Source organism: Hyaena hyaena, unplaced genomic scaffold, assembly GCF_003009895.1.
Source record: "Hyaena hyaena isolate Hyena2069 unplaced genomic scaffold, ASM300989v1 scaffold_25, whole genome shotgun sequence".
In the NCBI taxonomy this organism is placed as follows: Eukaryota; Metazoa; Chordata; class Mammalia; order Carnivora; family Hyaenidae; genus Hyaena; species Hyaena hyaena.
Window position 1 is genome coordinate 1,178,623 of NW_024080657.1, and position 16,330 is coordinate 1,194,952.

A 16,330-nucleotide genomic window follows, 5' to 3' on the forward strand; every position below is an offset into this window, starting at 1 on the left:
TTCGGTTCAGGTCACGATCTCACGGTTCGTGAGTTCGAGCCCTGTGTCAGGGCTTGTCAGCTTGTCTCCTTCTCTCTCGGCCACTCCCCCGCTTGCTCTCTCTCTCAAAAATAAACATACATTAAAATAATTTTTTTAAGAAATGGGTTTTTATTGATGAAAATTCTGACCATATGTTATGTAAGCCTAATGCTTAAAATTGGTGCATGTTGGGAAATTAGAAGTATTTAAGTAGACTGGTTAACATATTTGAGACACTGCCCATGATATCATGAAACAGATGAGTGATTCACTAAGTCTGTAGAGCTTTACTATTATGGATGATAATGATGCCCAGCCCTGAACTCTGATGCATGTCATTTGCTTGACCCTGGCTTTAAGGCTAACAGAGTCCTGCATCTGGAATCTTGGCACATGCTTCATGTGAACATCTAATGTGTGAAGTGGTGGTTGGACAGCTAGGTTTTTGGGAGACCTATATAGGATGTGTAAACTATGTGTGCTTTCTAAATAGTAGTCATTTTATACCCAATTAAGAATTTTATAGAACCAGAATTGTTTCTTCCCCATGTGGTGTTTTTTGATATGTTTCGGTCATAGTAACTAACCATAGTTTGAGAAACTATAACATACCTTATGTGAACATAACTTGCCTGACTGTATCCTCCCCTGTAACTTTTTCCCTTTTTTGGTGCCAGAATTCCTGAGTCCATTATCACTGAATACTCGCTCTGCTCTGTGCCATTACCATTGGATAAAGCCTTAAAAATGGTTGTTTGCTTGCTAATAAATATCTAGTTAATAAATGTAAATACAACAGGAGTTGATCTGAAACCTTTAGGTTGTAGACAGTAGCTAACCTTCACTGATCTCAAACTTCATTTGCAGATACTGTATCTCTTGAACTTCACTGTTCCTTGTATGCCTAGTAACTACTTGCTAGGAGTTACTTTGTTTTGCATAGAGAACATTATTTTCTAGCTAACCTCTGGTGCCTGTTTGTCTCTACCCCCACCCCACATGCCTGGTTTTTTATTGACAGAAAAACCACTTAGGACAGATGAGCAACATGTGTTACAAAAATAGAAAGGCTGGGTGTGTGTGTGTGTGTGTGTGTGTGTGTGTGTGTGTATAAAAATATACACATTTGTAGTTGATATATATGTATATATAATATATATGTATTTTTTCAGGCTTACTGTCTAATATACTTCCATTGCCTTGAAAAGGCTCAGGAATAATATATCTATATAAAAAGAATTGAGCTTGGCTTATGTATCCTTGAATGGGGCAGATTGTAGGGCACTGTTATTAAAGAATTTTTTGGTAAGATGTTAAAAGTTCAGATACCAATGAACACCATAATGATCATGTATATCTATGTGATTAGATAACAGTATTTGACTCTGGCAATTTTCTCTAGAATTTATCCTAAGGATGTAGATCAAAGATTAAGCTACAGTGGAGTCAATCACGGTACATGTGTTACACATGTAGTAATGAAAAGATGAGACAAGGAAAAGATGGGCAGAAGAAGCATTTTAACAGCTTATGAATATGAATAATTACCATTTGATTTTCCTTTCTTTGAAAAAAATTTCCTAGTGCCTCAAGTCTTAGTTATCATGATGGTAGTAACAGGATGGCAGCTTTATTGGTGGTGGCAGAATACTTATATACTTATTAATGAGCAAGACATTTCCTTAATTGTCATCCCAGGCAGATCACTTACAGCTACCTTACGTTCCCTGTAATTCAGATTTATTTTTAAAATTAAGAGCTTTTTATTAGAGTGTTTTATTAATGTTGTAATTATACCACAAAACTTCTTCTAAAGCACAATACGGGAAAAATGAATGGTTTCAATTCACAACCTCTTTGGATGCAGGCACCTGACTCATACTTATCTCAAACTTGTTTCTTCCCAAATACTTTCCCATATGCATTATCCATTCCACCTACATCACTGATTCCATGCTGCCTGACATCCACTGCATTATGTACAATAAAATCAAAGGTATATTACATATAGAATATTAAACAGGGCAACCTACCACAATCCGTCATTTCAAAATCGCCATTTACGTTTTTATTGTATGCCACAACTTCTCTTGGAATACTTTTCAATAGTACGCTTCTATAGACCTACAGGTTAGAGTGGAAAAAAAGGACTGCTAAGTCATAAGGATGCACAGTTTAAGCAAAACCAAAATAAGAACAAAATATCATGCCAGTTGAAAGGTATTTGTATTGGTGATAATCAAGGGCAAAATATTACTAGGCTGGTAAATGTAGATTACAGCAACCATCTTAGAGAGGATATGGAAACACAGCCTACCACCTAATATATGCCATTGTAGGAGTTTACAAAATAGAAGAATTAAGTCAGTAAATACCAACTAAACACTGATGAGCAGGTTTTGCCAAATAAAAGCAACTTCAAATATTTGAGTTTGTTTTCCTTCTAATTCCTTGCATGAGAATCATTTGATCTCATTAAGACTCGTTTTCCTATTCCCATCCATTCCTATTTCCTTTTTTTTTTTTTTAATGTTTTATTTATTTCTAGGAGAGAGAGAGACAGCGTGAGCAGGGGAGGGTCAGAGAGAGAGGGAGTCACAGACTGCAACAGGCTCCAGGCTCTGAGCTGGCAGTCAGCACAGAGCCCGACGCGGGGCTCGAACCCATGAACCGCGAGATCATGACCCAAGCGAAAGTCGGATGCTTAAACAACTAAGCCACCCAGGTGCCCCCATCCATTCCTATTTCCTTTCAGATGGCCACATGAAAATGTTTCCCTTCCTTTTCCTAAATTCTTTCCTACCTCCAAAATAGTTGAAAGACATGATCTATTCCCGTCATCCTATGGGTACTGGTATTGAGAGGATATTTAGTAAGCTCTGGCCTGGCCCATTTTGGACTTACACTAACTTCACCTTAATGATCTTTAGGGATAATCTGGACCTTTCTAGAATCTGTCCCTGAGGGATTTTTCTGAAGAGGTCCAGACACTCTTAGCCTATCAAAGGATATAACAAATACTTCTACTTGGCTCTTCTAGTATCTTTATCACTATCAATATATTTTGGGGCTTAGGTAAAGAAGTGAAACTCTATGTGGGGCTCTCTTAGAAGGGGGTGTGACTACCAGTACTTAAGCATGGGATATCTGAGCAGCCACATCACATCACATCTCTCTTCCTAAGATGGCAGATCACCAAGACTAGAAAAGAGGTCATTATACTCTCTAGAGCACAGCAACCAAGCTCCTGAGTGGTCAAAGACTTAAGGTAACCTAACTGTGTTCTTCAGCTACAATAACAACAATATGGAACTAACAGTAATTAAATACTTTATATGTGCCAAGCCACTAGGCTAATATTTTATATTTCCATGACTGAAAGGTTGTATAGGATTTTTACCATGGCTATTATAAAACATTATAAAAAAAATGCTTTGTACCTATTTAAAGATTCGAAATTAATATTCTTAGTAGGTGGCAAATGAAGCTAGACTTAAGCTAATAAATCCTCAAATTTCATGGGATTTAAACAACATTAGAGAATCAAGTCCCACACAATTAGAGACTATTATTATTATTTAAATTTATTCTTTGGTAATCTCTACCCAAAATGGGGCTCAAACTCATGACCCCTGAGATCAAGAGTCATATGCTCTTCTGAGCCAGCCAGGTACCCCAATAATAATATTATTATAGATATTTTTCATTAGATTATTTATTTAAAGTTTACTTATATTGAGAGAGTGTGCAATGTGCAAGTGGGGAATGGGCAGAGGGAGAGAGAGAGAAAAAGACAGAGAGAGAAAATCCCAAGCAGGCTCTGCACTGTCAGTGTAGAGCCATATGCTGGGTTCCCACAATCCTGGGATCATGACCTGAGGTGAAATCAACAGTTGGAAACTTAACAAACTGAGCCACCCAGGCACCCCTAGACAGGTTCCATACAATATGTGGAGCTTGAAAATTACCACCCTGAGATCAAGAATCTCATGCTCTACAGATTGAGCCACCCAGGTACCCCTCATTAGATTTTTTTGTGAAAAATGTCCCCACTCAACAAATGAACAAAGAAATGTAACAGGAAAACAGGTGAGAAGTAAATACAAATATATGGGTGAGTCATATAAATAGGCAATTTCCTGAAACTGTCTTTAGAGTTTAATGGTATCCATTCAACCAGAGAATCTAAAGTACAGGACAACTGTACTTTACCTTTTATATGACTTGTCAACAGAGAAATAGTACAAATCTATTTTTGGACAGGAGGAAAAATGTTACTCACATGACTGTTAGCCTGGGGCTGATTCCTATAACTTTTCATTATTTCTTGAAAAGTTCTTTCTTCTTTTGTTACCTAAGGAAAAGTAAAAACTGCATTTATCAGTTGCTCTTAAAAGAAAAATGGCTCTCAACAAAAGCTTCAATTATAAGTTGGTAGTGAGAGCAGTCTTGCAGAAAGCCATTAACCCCAGGCCAGTCCATGACTAAAAACCACTACCATTTATGATTTTTACTACCTTTAAAGTTCAGGCTTTGTGGCCTGTGGGGACTCAGCTAATAGTTTCATTAATCAAAAGCAATGAGATTGCTATGGTATAACTTTACTGAAAATACATTTCTTTTTATAAAAAGAATGCTACAAGAAAACTCAGATCTGCTGCATCCCCTGTATTCTCTGATTTTACTGACTTTTCAAGTACCCTTTTAAAAGTAAATCAGCCACACAATAAAGGAAACAAAATGTCTTATGGTGATTCACAAGAAAACTGAACAATTATTATAGGATTAGGCTTTTAATATTTCAGGACAGACTATAGGGTTTCTAATGCTTAGGCAGAAAAGTTATGGTGGTGGCCAAAAGGAAGAAAATGAATTAGTGATCCATTAAGGTATCCCTTCTGGTCTATTTGTTATTATAAAATTTACTTCAATTACTCCTTCTCTCTGCTTTACTGCCTATTAGCACTAAACCCGTTCTTCCATAATGATGCACTAAAAATGGCAAAGCCTGAACTCTGATAGTTCCATGGAAAACACAAAAGATAGATTAATAACATTTATTAATCTCTGTTTTGTATAGAGATTTTTAAAGGCATTGTGAGAGAGGAATCAAAAGGAGTTTGAAAACACGTCCTTTGCCTCAAAAAGCTTAAAAATTAGGTCTTAACTATGTACATCTGCTAGTACTGACAGTGTAGTCAAGATGGTTCAGACAAAAGTTACAGAAGATTTAAAAAGCAAGTAAGATATGCTATTATATGAATGAAAACATCTAGAAAGTAAAATGCTTTCTAAGGTGGTGGAAAAAATCACTGGAAAGCATTATTTTATAGAAGCTATTTTATGAATTATGAGCTCATTAAATTATGAAATAAGAAATTCTAGGTTGCCATTTATTAATTGTATAATTGATCAAGTTACTTTCAGCTCTGGGCCTCACTTACTAACCTACAACATAACAATCATTTTACTGTAAAGCATTAGATGAGTGGTGTCACAGCGATGGGGGTATAAATGATATTGTTCACAATAATAGTATGGAGACCCATTTAAATAAATGGTCTCTAAGACTTTTCCAATTTCTTTACAACCAATGTATTCTTATGATGTGGGAAGACTGATTATTACAAAACAAAATGGAGAGTCCAGAGAACAGATGGAGTAGCTGGAATTTGCTGCTTAATTAACAATAGTGGGCAGTGTTGGCTATAGCATTTGAGCAAACTAACAATTAAGTGCAAAAAGTTTTTACTTTGTGCTTCAAAAATGGGTAACTAGGGCAAAGAGCTTCCCCCAGCTTATACATTACCTTTGCCATGATGTAAAAGGCACAAAGAAGCAGCTGATCCAAATGTCGGTCTTTCATTAGATCAGGGCAATGAACTAAAGTGAATTCAAAACACGTCCATATCTTCCTTCGTAACTCGTTTGACACATCCAGTTTTAAACATAAATCACGTAATCGTACACTTGCTAAATGATAGACCTAAGGTGGAAGGTAGCACACTGATGAAAAAAACCAGTAAATAATTTTTCTAGTTTATATCTTACCATGAACATGGGCTTTCAGGCCAAGATTAACAAATACATAGGCTGTTGACAAATGTATGTAAAATTACATAAAATTTCTGTTCTATAGTACTAGTTCATTGGCTGAAGACTTTAATTCTCTTTGGAAAACCATCTTAAAAACTCTTGGAAAAGATGTCCTCTATGCTGTAATCTACGTAAAGTAAGAAACCCTAAAATGCAGGATTTACTTGCATCATGATCATTATGAATGCTTAATTTTTCAAAGGTTCAGAAATCCCACACATCTTTTTTTGTTCAGATTAAATTGCTAGAAAGTCTAAAGTGTCAGATAATAGGGGCGCCTGGTTGGCTTAGTTGGTGGAGCATGTGACTCTTGATCTCGGGGTTGGGGATTCCAGCTCCATGTTGGGTGTAGAGATTACTTGAAAATAAAATCTTTAAAACATTTCGAAAAAAAAAGTCAGATAATAAAGAATTAAAATGTTTGATTTCAAGAATAAGTCAGAAAACAAAACTATTTAAAAAAACCTCCCCTATATTCTACATTGTTTTTTATGAGCACATAAATGGAAATATTAAAGTAAATGAGATACAAAGTTTTTTGTTTTTGTTGTTTCTAAGTACATCAGAGTAAATTTAGATCAATGCCCTGAACCTTTCACACAGTCTTTTTTTTTTTAAATTTATTTATTTATTTTTTTTTTACAAATAGTTTATTGTCAAATTGGTTTCCACATAACACTCAGTCCTCATCCCCACAAGTGCCCTCCTCCATGCCCATCCCCTCTCCCCCCACATCCATCAGTCCTCAGTTTTTGTCAGCATTCAAGAGTCTCTCATGGTTTGCCTCTCTCCCTTTCCCCCACCATTTCCCCCCTTCTTCTCCCCCTTGTTCCTCCGTCAGGTTCCTCCTAATCCTCCTATACGTGCAAACATGTGATATTTGTCCTTCTCTGCCTGACTTATTTCGCTCAGCATAACACCCTCAAGGTCCATCCATGTTGCTACACATGGCCAGATTTCACTGTTTCTCATTGCCATGTAGTATTCCATGGTATAGATAAACCACATCTTCTTGATCCATTCATCTGTTGATGGACACTTAGGCTCTTTCCATGTTTTAGCTATTGTAGAGAGTGCTGCTATGAACATTGGGGTACATGTGCTCCTATGCATCAGCATTTCTGTATCCCTTGGGTAAATTCCTAGCAGTCACACACAGTCTTTACACGAACTGATAACTAATGCAAATAACCTGAAGGTCCTGCAAGATTCTAAAGTGGTTTCCAATCATCCAAGAAACACTATGTTTTTTTGTTTTAAAAACTGGTGATCCTGCTGTGGTATTCCAAAATCACACCATTCTGCTTGAACTAAGTCTTTGAATTTACATGTTCAGGGAAAAAGAGATAGGTATCCCTTAGAGCAAAGTATCTTTGAGGGTGCCTGGGTGGCTCAGTTGACTTGAGCATCTGATTCTTGATTTCGGCTCAGGTTATGATCCCAGGGTCCAGAGATGAAGCCCTGAGTCACACTCTGTGCTGGGCATGTAGTCTGCTTAAGATTTTCTCTCTCCCTCTGCCCCCTCCCCCACTTTTGCTCTCTCAAAATTAAAAAAAAAAAAAGAAGTATCTTTGGCAGGAAAATAATCCACAAATTAGAGTTTAAAAACAAATATAAGTTATCCAATACACTAATCTGATAGAAAGTCTAGTGGTGGACTCCAAAGCCACAAGTGATTCATTTTATAGCAAACTCATTTTTTTCTGAATCCTATCCCCTTGTTTCTGGTTCAACTGGCCAAAAGACAAACAGAATCCATTTGGATCAGTTCAGTGGGAAAGATGCTAGAACTTTATGTTTGTCACGGAAAATAAAAGATATGACCTTAGTTAAAAAGATTAAAAATAAAACGTCATTAAGTAATACTTGTTACATATCTTTTACAGAGTTGATCCAATGCCTTAAAGGAACACATCCTCTGGAAGTCTGATTCTAACAGAAACATTCACAGTACATTCTATTCAGGCATGGAACACTAGCACCACGCTGAGTTTAGCACAGACAACAGCTGCAGTTTACTCAAGGAATGGTTATTTTGAATTCACTATAGATACAGATACCTATGTTCTTTATACTGATATCCTATTCTCTTTTAGGTTAAAGTTTTTCTAGCTTCTAATCTATGTAAAATAGGCTATAATTACATGGAAAGAGAAGTGCCTGAGTAGTTCAGTCAGGAAAGCAGTTGACTCTTGATTTTGGCTCAGGTCATGATCCTGGGGTCATTGAGACTGAGCCCTGTGTTGGGCTTCCTGATGAGTGTGGAGCCTGCTTGGGATTCTCTCTCCCCAGCTTGCACTCTCTGTCTGTCTGGTTTCTCTCTCAAATAAAGAAATAAATGGAAAGAAAAAACCCCAAAGATTCTGAAATAAATTCAGAATTAAAATTCAGAACTAGGGGCGCCTGGGTAGCTCAGTAGGTTATGTGTCCGACTTGATTTTTGCTCAGGACATCATCTCACAGTTTGCGGGATTGAGCCCCACATCAGGCTGTGCATAGAGCCTACTTGGGATTCTCTCTCTTTCTCTCTCTCTCTCTCTTGCTCATGATCTCTTGCTCTCTAAATAAATAAACTTTAAAAACAAAAACAAAAAGCAGGACTTATAAAAGCACAAGGTAGAGGCAGGAGTTGGGGAGGCAGAGTACAGGAAGCAGTGGGAAGTGGAAGAAATGGCAAGTCGATCGAGAACTATGATAAAAAAAAAAGACTAGAGGAAATAAATTTAAACTTGCATCAAAAGTATTTTAGAAAAGATAATTTCTTAAAAATTTTAAGTATTAAACCCTAATCACAACAAAAAAAACCAGTGCCTTCTTTTTCCTTTACAATTCTTGTTTTTTTAAAAAAATTTATTTCTAAGAGAGAAAGAGAGAGAGACAGACAGACAGAGGGTGAGCAGGGGAGAGACAGAGAGAGAGGGAGACAGAATGTGAAGCAGGCTCCAGGCTTTGAGCTGTCAGCACAGAGCCCAATGAGGGCTTGAATTCAGGAGCCTTGAGCTCATGACCTGTGCTGAAGTCGAAGCTCAACTGACTGGGCCACCCAGGCGCCCCTCCTTTATATTTCTTAAGGGCTAGCCAGCCATGCGGTTGTGGGGTAGACTAGAGAGGTACCTTCCAGTTCTGGGATTTATTTTAGAGAAGAATCATGTTTGGTTACAAGTATCTGATTAACTTACCCGTCTTACCAGAAGATGACAGTGCTTGTAAAAATGGGTAGGGCAAATTGAAATTATTTCTTGAATTTATTATTTCTTAAAATTATATGTTAAATCTCTCAGTCCTTTTTCATTAATACTATAATAATGCAGGTATTATAATGGAAACTGGTCAAATCTTAATTTAAAAAGTAACCCAGTGGGGGTGCCTGGGGTGGCTCAGCGCATAAACCATGTGACTTTTAATCTTGAGATCATGAATTTGAGCCCCACTTTGGGAATAGTAAATAAAAGGTAACACACTGGATTTATGAAAAAAACTGTGGAGCCACCCAGTATTCCACCAATTTTTATAACCATTCTTCAATAATTTAAGCTTATCTGTAAAATCCAAGAAGCACTTGTTGCTGTAGATAAGCTCTAAACTACTGCAACCTAACAAAATTTAGTTCTAGTAAATTTCAGAGGATGGCCAACTGCTTACTCAAAGTGATATAAGAACATAAGCTGGCAGGAAATATAAGTTATATCAGGAAATCCAGTCACAGGATATGAGCCTGAGTCCAAACATAGTTCACCAAGGTAATGTTCTCTTAAGAGGTCAAATATAAAAAAGGTAAATGTATATTACCTAATGTGAAAGCTAGACAAAGATACTATAAAAAATATAGACCAATATCTCTTATGAATATTGATATGAAAACCCTCAACAAAGTACTAGTGAACTGAACACAACAGCATACCCTAAAAGAATTTTACAGTGTGATCAAATATGACTTATTCTTGGAATGGAAGGATAGTTTAACATAGAAAAACCTATTAGAGTAATATACTACATTAACAGAATAAAGGCAAAAATATGATTATCTCAATTGGTGCCGGAAATGCAATTGATAAAATTCAAAACGCTTTTTTCTTTTTAAATTTTTTTCTAATTTTTAAAAAAATTTATTTTAGACAGAGAGTGAGAGTGTGAGCTGGGGAGGAGGCAGAGGAGAGAAGGAGAGAAAAACTTAAGGCTTCATGGTCATGGCAGAACCCGATATGGGTCTCAATTCCATGATCCTGGGATCATGACCCGAGCTGAAATCAAGTGTTGGATTAAGCCACCCAGGTGCCCCCCCAAGCCTCCTTTTCCCATAAAAGCACTCAACAAACTAGGAATATAATAAAACTACCTCAACATAATAAATGCTATATATGAAAAATCCATAGCTAACATCATACTCAAAGTAAAACAAAGAAAAGAAGAAAGCTTTTCCTCTAAGATTAGGAACAATAAAAGGATATCCAATTTTAGCACTTTTCAACATGGCACCAAAACTTCTAGCCAGAGCAATTAGGAAAGAAAAAGAAATATAAGGCATCCAAAGTGGAAAAGAAGTAAAATCACCTCTGCTTGCAGTTTACATGGTTCTACGTGTAGAAAACTGGAAAATTCTAAAGAGTCCCTAAAAAATGTGAGAAATAATAAATGAATTCCACAAAGTTGCAGGATACAAAATCATACAAAAATCTCTTTCATTCTTATACTACCAACAATGAATAATCCAAAAATAAAGAAAATGATTCCATTTACGATAATCTGACAAAGAATAAAATACTTAGGAATCAACTTAACCAAGGAGGTAAAAGTATATACTGTAAACTGCAAAATATTGCTGAAAGAAATTAAAGAAAGTGCAAATAACAAAACACTGCATGGTAACTAAAAAACAAAAAGCAAAACAAAAAGCCCAAAACACAAATTAATGGAAAGACACCCCATATTCATGGACTGGAAGACTTTTTTTTTTTAATGTTTATTGATTTTTGAGAGAGAGAGGGGAGGGAAAGAGAGAGAGGGGGACAAGAGGATCCAAAATGGGCTCCATGCTGATAGCAGCAAGCCTGACATGGGGCTCAAACCCATGAACCCACAAGATCACGACCTGAGATGAAGTTGGACACTCAACCAATTGAGCCACCCTGGTGCCCCTGGACTGAAAACTTAATAATGTTAAGATGTTAATACTACTCAAAACAATCTAAGATTCAATGCAATCCTTATCAAAATCCCCATGATGGGGTATTTGGGTGGCCCAGTTGGTTAAGCGTCCAACTTTTGACCTCACGGTTGTGAGATTCAAGCCCTGTGATGGGCTCTATGCTGGGCAAAGAACTTACTTAAAAAAAAAATCCCCGTGATGTTTTTTGCAGAACTAGAAAAACCCATTCTAAAAAGAAAAAGAAAAATCTGTATTAAAACTCATATGGAATCTCAAGCGACTCAGAATAGCCAAAGTAATATTGGAAAAGAAGAACAAAGTTGGAGGTCTCACATTTCCTAATTTCAAAACTTACTACAGGGGCACCTGGGTGGCTTAGTCAGTTAAGTGTTTGATTGTTGACTTTGGCTCAGTCATGATTTTATGGTTCATGAGTTCAAGCCTTGCTTCAGATTCTGTGCTGACAGCATGGAGCCTGCTTGGGATTCTCTCCCTCTCTCAAAATAAATAAACTTAAAAAAATTTTTAAAAAGGAAGGAAATTCTGGGGGCACCTGGATGGCTCAGTCAGTTGAGTGTCCGACTTCGGCTCAGGTCATGATCTCATGTTCATGGGTTCGAGCCCCGTGTGGGGCTCTGTGCTGACAGCTCAGAGCCTGAAGCCTGTTTCAGATTGTGTCTCCCTCTCTCTCTGCCCCTCCCCTGCTCATGCTGTCTCTATCTCTCTCTCAAAAATAAATTAAAAAAAAAAAAAAACATTTAAAAAAAAAAAAGAAAGGAAATTCTGAATGATGCTACAACACGGATGAATCTTGAAGACTGATGCTAAGTGAAATAAACCTCTCACAAAAGGACAAATATTGTATGATTCCACTTATACGAGGTATCTTAAGTAGTCAAATTCATAGCAGAATGGTGGTTACTAGGAGCCGGTGGTGGGGAGAGAAATGGTGAATTATTGCAATTGGAACACAGTTTCAGTTTAAGAAGATGAAAAGTTCTGGAGATGGATGGTGGTCAAAGCTCCTTGACAGTATGAATGTACTCATGAAATTTTAAACTTAATGACACTTTTGTACTTAGTGTACACTTAAAAATGGTTAAAATGGTAAATTTTATGTCTATCTTACCACACATCCAAATATAAGGCTAAAATTGCTCTGTTACTCAATCTTTCTTGCATTGATTAAATGAGTTTTTATTTTTATTTTTAAATGTTTAAAAACATTTTTATTTTTAAAGTTTATTTATTTTAAGGAGGAGGGGGGAGAGAGAGAAAGGAAGAGAGAAGGGGGGAGAGGAGGAGGAAGAGAAGAAAGGGGCAGAGAGAGAGGGAAGGAGAGAACCTCAAGCTGGCTCCATGCTGTCAGTGCAGAGCCTGATGGAGGACCCAATCTCACTAAGCGTGAGATCATGACCTGAGGTGAAATCAAGGGTCGGATGTTTAACTGACTTAAGCCACCCAGGTGCCACTTAAAATATTTTAAGTAATCTCTAGACCCAATACCCAACATGGGGCTCAAACTTACCATGATCAGGAGTTGCTCTACCAACTGAGCCAGGCAGTTGCCCCAAATGAGATCTTTTTATATGTCATAAAATCACATACCTTTCTATAAAACAGTGCTAAAGACCCGGTTCTCTTTGGTTTGCTTATTCCAGCTGGATGTGCCTCTTGTGCTTTAGTCAGATGGTTCTGTTTTGGAGAAGCACCAATTAATGATTGAGCAGTAACTGATACAGGACTCTCGACTTTGGACTCCTGAGTTGTGTTCATGGAAATTGGTATCAGTGTGATCTCTCCAGCATCATTTGCGATACCTAAATATATAAGCAAGAGTTCTGTTTTAGAAATAAGCTGCATGTGTCCCAGATTGTCAATTATCTACCTACCTACCTATCCAAACATAAGAATAGATTAGAAAAGAAGAAGAAAGCCACAAAAATCGTAATTCTAGGTCATAACACTCTTGTTTTCTATTTCCACTCTGAAACAATGTTGTTTTCTGTTTCTGCTCTGAAACAATGTTGTTTTCTTTTGAGCTATTAAGGAGATGTTTGTAATTAAGAAAAAAGATTCTTGCTTAAACACTCATTTGTAAAGCTCAGATAAGAAAATAAGTCTAATGAAAAGGGTGGTAAATTTATGAAAATGTGAAAATTCAAAAACCAGTATAAGTTCAAAACAAAACAAAAGGTGGAACACAGAGGACGTTTAAGGCAGCGAACCTATTCTGTATAACACTATAATGGTGGATGTGTCATTAGACTTTCGTCAAAATCTATAGAATGTACAGTACCAAGAGTGAACTCTAATGTAAATTATGGACTGGGGGGTCATAGTAATACATCAATGTAGGTTCATCAGTTGTAAGGAATATACCATTCTTTGGTATGTTGATGGTGATGAGGTCTGTATGTGTGTGGGCAGTGGTATGTGTGAAATCTGTGCCTTCTACTTAATTTTGCTGTGAACCCAAAACTGCTCTAAAAGAATAAATTTTAAAAAATATTATAGGTTCAAAAAAAAAAAAAAAACTGGATTAAAAAGGCCATGTGATCCAACCCAGGAAGACATTTCTTAAATGATTAACCAACTCAGAAAAAACATAGAATAAATACATCAATATGTTACCGTGCAATGGGATTGTAACTTTATGTCCCGTTGTCCCTGTGACTATGGCTGTGGCCATAGTTAGAAGACTTTGTCCAGGAGAAATTGACAGATTTTCAGCAGTAATGCTAGAAGAAGGAGCAATTTTCAATTTGGTTCCTTCTGTTACAATCCTGTCCATAAGTATTTCCTTTGGGGGATCTTCCCCAAAAAGTCTTCTCTTAGCACTCCCTGCAGTAGGAGAACTGTAGCGCTCATGGACAGAAATTGGAGACAATGGTTGCATATCTAATAGAGAGAAAAATAAATTTAAAATAGTTTGATATGTATTCCAAAATAATAAGTCAGGTTCACTCATTCACTCAAAAAATGGATACTGAGTTACTGTATGTTAAGCAATAAGGATTCAGCAGTAAATAACATGGCTTCTATCTTCACAAAATATAGAGTCTAGTAAAAGAAGTACAAAAGATGTTACTACATGTGAAAATTATCTTCCTCGTTTCTTGAACCTCTGCCTACTATTAAAGGAGCAAAACACTAAAGGTAAAATAGAAGCTGAGAAGTAGAATGAGGTGACCACTAAATTTAAGCAGTCCAATTAGTTTGTCTCCCAACCGTATATAGTAAGTAACATCTGAGAAGGAAAAATCAGTGATTTGGTTCACGGTTTTACCCCTCCTACACACCCACACTTCAAGCAGTTTAAGGCAGTAGCTTTGGCTTTTTCTTTTAAGTAGGCTCCATGCCCAATACGGAGGCCAACATGGGGCTTGAACTCACAACCCTGAGATTAAGACCTGGACTGAGATCAAGAGTTGGATGCTTAACCTACTGAGCCACCCAGGTGCCCCTATGGCTTCTTGATTTAGTAGATACACAATCATCTTTTATAAGCCCTTGAGAAGATAAAGATGAGTAAAGGTGATATGACTCTGTTCAACTTGTCTTAATCTGAGGGTTGACAGGAGTGTGTTGATCAAAAAGAAAGATTATAGATTATAGTTATTTTCAATGCTATCCCTCCATAGGAGTGGTTTTCCCTCTTTACCAAGTGTGTAAAAGTTCTCCCAGTCCCTAAAAACCTTACATCTTTTTCCATAATTCTTCCACACTTTCCCTGACCCATTGTTTTATAGGTATATAATATACTCTTTATTTTTATTCATTTTTTTTAATGTTTGTTTATTTTTGAAAGAGAGACAGAGCATTAGTGGGGGAGAGGCCGAGAGAGAGGAAGACACAGATCCAAAGCAGACTCCAGGCTCTGAGCAGTCAGCAAAGAACCTGACGCATGGCTCGAACTCACAAACTGTGAGATCATAACCTTAGGCAAAGTTAGACACTTGACTGAGCCACCCAGGCACCCCTATTTTTTATTTTAAAAGTTTTTTTTTAAAGTAATCTCTATATCCAATGTGGGGCTCAAATTCACAACCTCAGATCGAGTCACACATGCCACTCAATGTGGGTGGAAGTTTTAACCCACGACACTGAGTTTAAGAGTTCCATGTTCTACTAACTAAGCCAGTCAGGTGTCCTAGCCCCTTTTTATCTTTTAAATTAAAAAAAAAATTTTCATAAGCCCCTTTTTCAATCTTGATGAAGAAATTAGATTTCATAATAATATATTAGCAAGACTTGAAATTTTGAAAAAATTATCTTTGTTATTTTTTTCATTATTTTACACATGTTGAACCTACCCCTTCGAAGACTCCCACTGTCAGTCCGAACTTCTTTGACCCTTGGATGGATTAGAGGAGACATTGGCATCATAGGAAGGTGCCCCTGTACATTTCCCCCATTTCCTGCTTCGAAGTTATTTGGGAATATAACCTGTAAAAAATAAAAATCTTTTGCTTTACATATATGTAAACCCACTGATGAAAATTTAGGACAGAAACATGAGGAAAAAGTCTTCTTCAACTGTTTTATTTCCCTTCTTTCTTCTTCACAACACAGAACAACTAGCATAAAGTCTCAGTAGTTTGTGTTGTTAGACATATATCTTAATTTAATAATTTGTCTCCTTACGTTTATTGACCACTTCTACAAGTAAACTGATGAGGTAGGCACCATCTATTTCCACGTAAGGATGACAAAACAGAGGCTTAAAATATGAAATTTGCCCAAGGGCAACTACTATTGTTCAAGTTTATTTTTTTAATGTTTATTTACTTCGGGGGGGGGGGGGAGCAGAGAGAAAGAGGGAAAGAGAGAATCTCAAGCAGGCTCCATACTATCAGCACAGAGCCCAATGTTGGGCTTGAGCTCATGAACTGTGAGATCATGACCTGAGCTGAAATCTAGAGTTGGACACTTAACCAACTGAGCCACCACAAGCACCCCTAAAGTTTATTTTTTATTTATTTTGAAGGAGAGACAGAGAAAATAGGAGTAGAGGAGGGGCAGAGAGAGGGAAAGAGAGAATCCCAAGCAGAGCCTAACAAGGGA

The 16,330-nt window shown here is 37.0% G+C and overlaps 1 protein-coding gene across 1 annotated transcript in view; it reads right to left on the reverse strand.

The window, feature by feature from the left end:
* Positions 1-16,330, reverse strand: part of RBL1 (RB transcriptional corepressor like 1) — a 60,563-nt gene that overhangs the window by 8,585 nt on the left and 35,648 nt on the right. Inside the window, exons 14-19 of the mRNA XM_039227186.1 lie at positions 15,580-15,712; positions 13,898-14,164; positions 12,872-13,083; positions 5,831-6,007; positions 4,304-4,375; positions 2,055-2,145 (exon numbers count right to left, since the gene is read on the reverse strand). Coding sequence (XP_039083117.1) covers positions 2,055-2,145; positions 4,304-4,375; positions 5,831-6,007; positions 12,872-13,083; positions 13,898-14,164; positions 15,580-15,712 — 952 coding nt within the window. The remainder of the gene's footprint in view (positions 1-2,054; positions 2,146-4,303; positions 4,376-5,830; positions 6,008-12,871; positions 13,084-13,897; positions 14,165-15,579; positions 15,713-16,330) is intronic.